The sequence below is a fragment of the Trypanosoma rangeli genome, assembly GCF_003719475.1.
Source record: "Trypanosoma rangeli strain AM80 chromosome Unknown Tra_15.4_contig_00302, whole genome shotgun sequence".
Taxonomy (NCBI): Eukaryota; Euglenozoa; class Kinetoplastea; order Trypanosomatida; family Trypanosomatidae; genus Trypanosoma; species Trypanosoma rangeli.
Window position 1 is genome coordinate 17,192 of NW_021706043.1, and position 6,007 is coordinate 23,198.

At 52.5% G+C, this 6,007-nt stretch overlaps 2 protein-coding genes across 2 annotated transcripts, besides 8 other annotated features; one reads left to right on the forward strand and one right to left on the reverse strand.

Annotated features, from left to right (window-relative positions):
* The first annotated feature begins 97 nt into the window (after positions 1 to 97).
* Positions 98 to 116: a microsatellite.
* Positions 116 to 135: a microsatellite.
* Positions 136 to 300: 165 nt separating this feature from the next.
* Positions 301 to 342: a microsatellite.
* Positions 343 to 388: 46 nt separating this feature from the next.
* Positions 389 to 444: a sequence feature (GA-rich).
* A 275-nt stretch (positions 445 to 719) lies between these two features.
* Positions 720 to 788: a sequence feature (GA-rich).
* Positions 789 to 805: 17 nt separating this feature from the next.
* Positions 806 to 836: a microsatellite.
* Positions 837 to 1,180: 344 nt separating this feature from the next.
* On the reverse strand, positions 1,181 to 5,224 carry TraAM80_07347 (uncharacterized protein; the record flags this gene model as incomplete). Its single annotated transcript, XM_029384143.1, has 1 exon — positions 1,181 to 5,224. One exon carries the CDS (start codon positions 5,222 to 5,224, stop codon positions 1,181 to 1,183), a length of 4,044 nt encoding a protein of 1,347 aa, XP_029236051.1.
* Positions 5,223 to 5,522, forward strand: TraAM80_07348 (uncharacterized protein; the record flags this gene model as incomplete). Its single annotated transcript, XM_029384144.1, has 1 exon — positions 5,223 to 5,522. One exon carries the CDS (start codon positions 5,223 to 5,225, stop codon positions 5,520 to 5,522), a length of 300 nt encoding a protein of 99 aa, XP_029236052.1.
* A 321-nt stretch (positions 5,523 to 5,843) lies between these two features.
* Positions 5,844 to 5,901: a sequence feature (A-rich).
* A 35-nt stretch (positions 5,902 to 5,936) lies between these two features.
* Positions 5,937 to 6,007: a microsatellite.

A 6,007-nucleotide genomic window follows, 5' to 3' on the forward strand; every position in this document is an offset into this window, starting at 1 on the left:
CTTCTTCCGCCTCTGCTCCTTACCCGTGCGTCCGCCGCGCCGGTGTTTCCCGCCAAAGGAGTCACAAGAGCAAAAATACGCCCTTAACTACAGGAAATCTCTCTCTCTCTCTCTCTGTGTGTGTGTGTGTATGTGCCCTCCCCGTTGATATCCGCTTTCTTCCTCTGCTTCTCTGGCGCCTGCCGTGTGGCCTTCACCTCAGGAGCAGCCAAAGGTGCGAGGCAAAGACGCACACACACACACATAGTATAAAAACAAAAGGCAAAAAGGACGGGTGGAAGAAAGTGTGAACAGCAGCGAAGGAGCAATAGGAGTGGTAGTAGTAGTAGTAGTAGTAGCAGTGGCAAGAGCTGCAGCAGAAGAAGACGCAAGATTTTCAAAGAAAGGCAAAAGAAGATAAAAAAAAAAGTAAACAAAAAACAGATATAGCAAAAAAAAAACAAACACACACCATGCGACATATCCTTGTATAAACGTAAGGAAACATACATAAGGTTGTGCATTAATACACAGGTACAGCACTACATACACATCTGCTCGTATGCCTACATTTACATCTGTGCATGCGCAAAATAGAAAAAGGAAAAGGAGTTGCCGAGTGGGTGCTTTCCCCGCGTCCCATCTGCACCCGGGGCGTAAAGGTTTATTGACAATAAGAAGCCTGCGCACCTACACCTTAGCAAGGGCAATCAGCAACAAAACAAACCCATCACACACACAACAACAAAAAAAAAAAAAAACGGTAAAAGTCACTAAGAGGGCATAAAAGAAAAGAAAAAAAAGAGAAAGGTTCCTCGTGGAATCATTCTTCGTCTTGTTTGTTTGCTTGTTTGTTTTATATTTCCCTTTCCGCCAAGCCTCACCGTGTTTGTTTTTTGTCGCCGCAAGCTAACGGCTCCACTGCTCGCTTCCCAGAAAGCAAAAAGAAAAAGAAAAGCAAAAAACATAACTGCAACAAGCTCCTCATGGTGCTGGCCAGCTACGCTGCGCCAACCTCCCCGAACGCCACAACGCAGCAGGAAGAATATAAACAGGGGATGGAAAGTAATAATAAGGTGCAGGTTTGGAGTCGAAGCTTGCCAGAGAAAGAAAAACAAAAAAGAGCCCCCAAGAGTGGAGCAGACGAACAAAAATAAACAAACGCAGCAAGGTGGCAAAAAGGGGGCGCATCCACAGCGCGCTACAACGTCCACGGCACAATCGTCTTTCCCAAATGCAGCTTTTTTGATTTGAGAGAAACAAATCCCTGGTGCTGGTCATCGTGCACCTGCAAAGTCGGTGACGGTGGTGGCGGTGGGGACGGTAAACGTGAGGATGAGGGGCACCATCGCCGGCCTCCTCCCTGTTCCCCCGACCACGCCTCTTCATCTGCGTCACCAGCGTGGCGTGGCGGAGCAGTGTAAGAAGGCCACTGCACACACCTCTCCAAAGCCGTGATGGGCGAAAGGTGGTGCAAGTCAAACGCCGCGACCTGACGCGCGCGTTTAATCACCGCAACTGCGCGACGCTCGTAGAAGCCTGTGCTTCCCGTGGCGTACCACTGCGTCTCCGGTCGGTTCCGCCGCGTGCCACCTCCGTCGTCGTTCAATGCGTTCTGAAAATGTAGGTAAAACTGGGCCGTGTTCTCACAGGCCCGGAGCATTCGCGCAACGGATGCCGCCTGCTTGGGGCCAACAATACTGGAAAGTGTTTCGTTGTCGTCTTTGGACTGCACCCATGCCGCCTCGGGTCCGGCAGCAGCTGAGTAAGTGGGTGGAGGCAGCAACGTTACTGGGGCCGCCACCCTCCCACCAACACTCCCTGCAGTGAGACGCAGGCTGCGTTCACGGGCGTAGGCTGTGGTGTCGTCGCCGGTTGCAACAGTGTTGAACATCCGGCTCGTTCGAGCAGGCGACAAGGAACCGAGAGACAAATCATGCGGCAAATGAACAACCTTCTCTGTCAATGGTTGAGACCGAAATTTCAGGGAGACAAGTTCCCGTCGTACAGCCCGCAGTGTCAGGTCTTCAGGGAGGGCTAACGTATTTTGCTGTTGCGTGGAACGATTGGATTGGGACCCCAGAGTCCGCGCGGGAAGCAACAATGACCCCGTTAACATACTTCGTTGCAACCGTGTCGGCTTACACGCCCCTGTTGTTTTTCCTAACGCAGAGAGGACGGTGGTGGAGGCATCATTTTTCAGCATACTTGCTTCCTTTGCTGCGAGCAAGGAAGGGTGCGTGCATGCAGCAAATGACTGTATGTCCTGTGAAGTGCTCATCGTATGCCCCTGTGAGAGCCTCACTGTTGATTGAAAGAAAGGAAGATTACTCTCGCCAAGGGCACTGTCCTCCTGCATGCACAGAGTGGTCGTACGAGACTTGCACCCAGGCTTCCAAGGCATCAAGGCGGGTGTCGGCTGAAAGCAATCGCAGCCGGCAAGGTTTGTTGAATCAGCATTCTTTTCAGAGATTTGAAAAGCCTGAAAAGCCTCTGAGCAACGCGTACCGGAGCGACCATGGCGTAAGTTCATGGAGGATGTTCGCTCGTTGGTGGAAACCGAGCGAGGCTGTGGCGGAGTGTGATACTCCATATTGGCCCCCCCTGCGTGCATCCCTGAATGCGTGGCGATCCCCGACTTTCCAGTGTCCCCACTGCCACCATGCAGGCGTGCCTGTAGGCGCTCCTCCGCCTCCGCCACCATAGCCGCTTCCGTCGCGCGAAACTGACGCAGTCGCTCACGGCATTGCTCCAGGACAGCGCTACGGTTATCCAGGCCCGTCATAAGAAAATACAATTCGCCCTTAACGCGTCCGATGGTTTCAAGTACCACCGAACGAAGTGTGTCGACGGTGCGGAAAAAAAGCCGCTCGTCGTAGTCCAACTGCGTCATGCCTGGAAAGGTCCTTTCGACGAGACCGGAAAGCACAATCCGCTCAAACTCCTCCACTGTAAACTTCTCTGGCATGATGTCACTCGTCCAGTGCACCTTTGAAGGCCCCTGTCCGGCCCGCTCCGCCGCGTACCCAATGGCAGCCTCACAGATAACAATGGAAGCCCAGCTCATTAGTGTCTCACGGTAAGTGCGCACGAAGAAAGACCGAGAGGAGCCTTGCTCAAATGACAAAGATAGAATAGTTTGAAAAAAATCCCTATAGCTATAAACCAAATCCGTCAAGAGGTCAAACATGACAGGCGGGAAGACATCAGTGACTTCTTCCGTACGTATAGATCGGTTTAGGCGCACACACTGAAGAATGACTTGCATAACAGCCTGCAGCGGCAGCAGCGTGGGTTCGGGATGCATAAAGTTATTCATTGCAGATAGAACCGTGTCATTCCTCCCTTCAATGATATCTTGACCCCAGGTCGAGGCAAAATCCTTCTTCCCGTTCAGTGTTTGATCCGATGCCATTGAGGGCTCATAAGTACTAAACGGTGCCACGCGGTAACCGCCAAAGGCGATGATAAGAAGGGGTGCAAGAGTTTTTGGGCGCCAGTCATCCGCCTCTCCAGATTCCGCTACGTGTGACTTCCAACTGTTCTTGACATTTCCCGTAGCAGTAGTAGTAGTAGTAGTACTAGTAGTAGTAGTAGTAGTAGTAGTATTGATCGTTCCATCCATAAACCGCTCCCGACTTCGTAGCGTAGAGTCCTTGTTAAAATCGGGAGGGCGTTGCCACAATGCGATGTGGCGTGCCGTACGCATCGGAAGCCCACAGGCATGCAGAGGGGGACGCCGCATCATGGGGACAGTGGAGGAAAGCCAGATACCCTTCTGTAGAGCCACGCTTTGTAGCGCCTTCGTGAGTGACATGGAATCCTGGTGGAGGAAGTAGCGCTCCTCCATGTCGTTTTCCAATCCGCATGACGCCAACATTGTATTCGGCTCTGAAAAAACTCTACTAAAATCACACGAACCACCCGAGTGTTGTGTTGGGTGTGAAAGCGTTGGTACAGGTAAGGTCCTCCAATCACCCTCTGCAGTCGCCTCTCGTTTCTTCCCACCCGACACAGCAGCTGCCACCCGACTGCGTTGACGTAACGTACGGTAGTCCTCCGGATCCCCCTCATATAGCTCCACAGGGAGAGAGCGCATAAGGGCATAAGTCACCAGGCGCGCGGCTGCCTCGGTGCACTTCTGCAATGTGGGCTCCTCCCAAAGAAGTTTTAGCAGTCGCTTTACATGGTTGTACGGTGTTGCTTCCACCGGTGTATCAAGCAGCGTCCCACAGACGCCTGTCAAGTCTTCAAGGTGCGAACTTTTGAAGTCCGCAGCACTGCGTGTCCTTGTGGCTTCCCCTCCCTCTTTTCTCGGTTGGCGCGAGGCCAAATCAAAACGTCGAAGTGTCTTCAGGATGTGTCGCCGTACCGATTGAGTACGGCGTTCCTGCTCAACGGTGAGTGGATCAATGGGCGCTTCGTCAACACGTTCGTCGTCATTTCGGAGGATCTCCGGCAAGCCCAGCTTATGCAAAGAGGGCGCCTCAGTCGCCGTCGCACTCAATTCCGCGCGCTGAGGAGGAGGCGTCAAATCCAAATATCGTGCCTTCTTGTCACCCCCAGCTGAGGGCGATAACAGTTTGCTTCCCAACAAAGAGTTTGTCATGGGACTGGCTTTTTCCGCCTCCTCCTCCTCCTCCTCCTCCTCCTGCTGATTGTCCGGATCTGGTACAAGCTGCGAGAGCGTAGGCACCGAAAACGTTCTTTTGCACCACTCCCGCGATACATTGCTGTAGTGTTTCTCGTAGAGGGCAACGAGGTGGCAAAGCTGCTCGCGCAACCGCTGCTCGGAACTCGCTGGGTCCTTGTGATGCAGCTGTTGATCATCCGTGGGAGACAAATTTTTATCCCTGGCAACTGTTTCAGCCTCCACGTTTTCGGATGCAGGTTCTCTCGCGTCAAGGGTGACATCACTGGGCGTTCCATCAGGAGCCGCGCCAGTGGCAATAGTCATGGTAGTAGAAGAAGTAGTGACAGCAGCATTAGCAGTATTAGCGGTGACTCCACATGGGCAAGGAGAAGAAAGAGTAACGGAGGAGAAAGGTGTGGTGTTGGACTCTGTATTATCCTCTTGAAGAATTTGTTTCGCCGCGTGGTACGCGTAGAGTCGTTCACGCCTCTCCTGTGCTGTAGGCCGCACATACCGAACAGGGGCACCAAAACTAGTTTTACATATTTTCCCAGTGGGCTTTCCACGTCCTCCTCCTGCGGCGGAGAAGGAGCCTTGTGTGGCAGGCCTCATGGGAGAGAAGCAGCGGGAGGGGTGGGAGAAAGCGCAGGCCGCATTTGCCTTCTCCACGTTGTTTTCTGCCCTGCCACTAGCCACGTTGTGGGGATTTGCTTTGGCGCCGAAAACCGGCATGTTACTCAAGTTTTCAGGTCGCCTCCCTAGCGCGCGCGACACCGTCGACGTGGCCTATGGCCGCCCTGCCCTCGCCCACGTCCTAAAGCTGGAGAGCAACCCGCTGCGGCACGTTTCCGCCCCTGGTGCTACTTGCGTGTGCACGTGTGAAGAGCGGAAGACGGCAGAGAGGCGGTGATATTTGCGTGGCGCCTTAACCCACAAAGACGCAGACCGACAGGCAGTGGCACCGCTCCCTTCTGCTCTTTTCCTTGTTGACTCTGCGTAGTGGAGGAGCAGAGATGAGACAAGAAGAGAGAAGAAAAAAGAGATGAGCGTGGAAGACATGAGGCACGCGGCGGAGTTGAGTAGTGACGGAGAGAAGAGAGAGGGCAGCCACGCGCGAAACACTGCCGCCGTTCACGCAAAGGGAAAGAGAATGGAAAAGTAAGAGGAATAAACGTGTGTGTGTGTGTGTATATATCAAAAGGGGGAACGACACCTTTCTCCCCAACATCATCAAACAAACAAACAAATAAAAAATAAACAAGAAACAAGAAACAAGTAGGAAGAAACAACTACTACAAAAGGGCTCGCTTTGGAGCCGTATCGCTTGTTTTCCTTCTATTTCCTGTTTTTGTTTTTGTTTTTGTTTTTTTTTGTTGTTGTTGTTGTTTTTTTTTT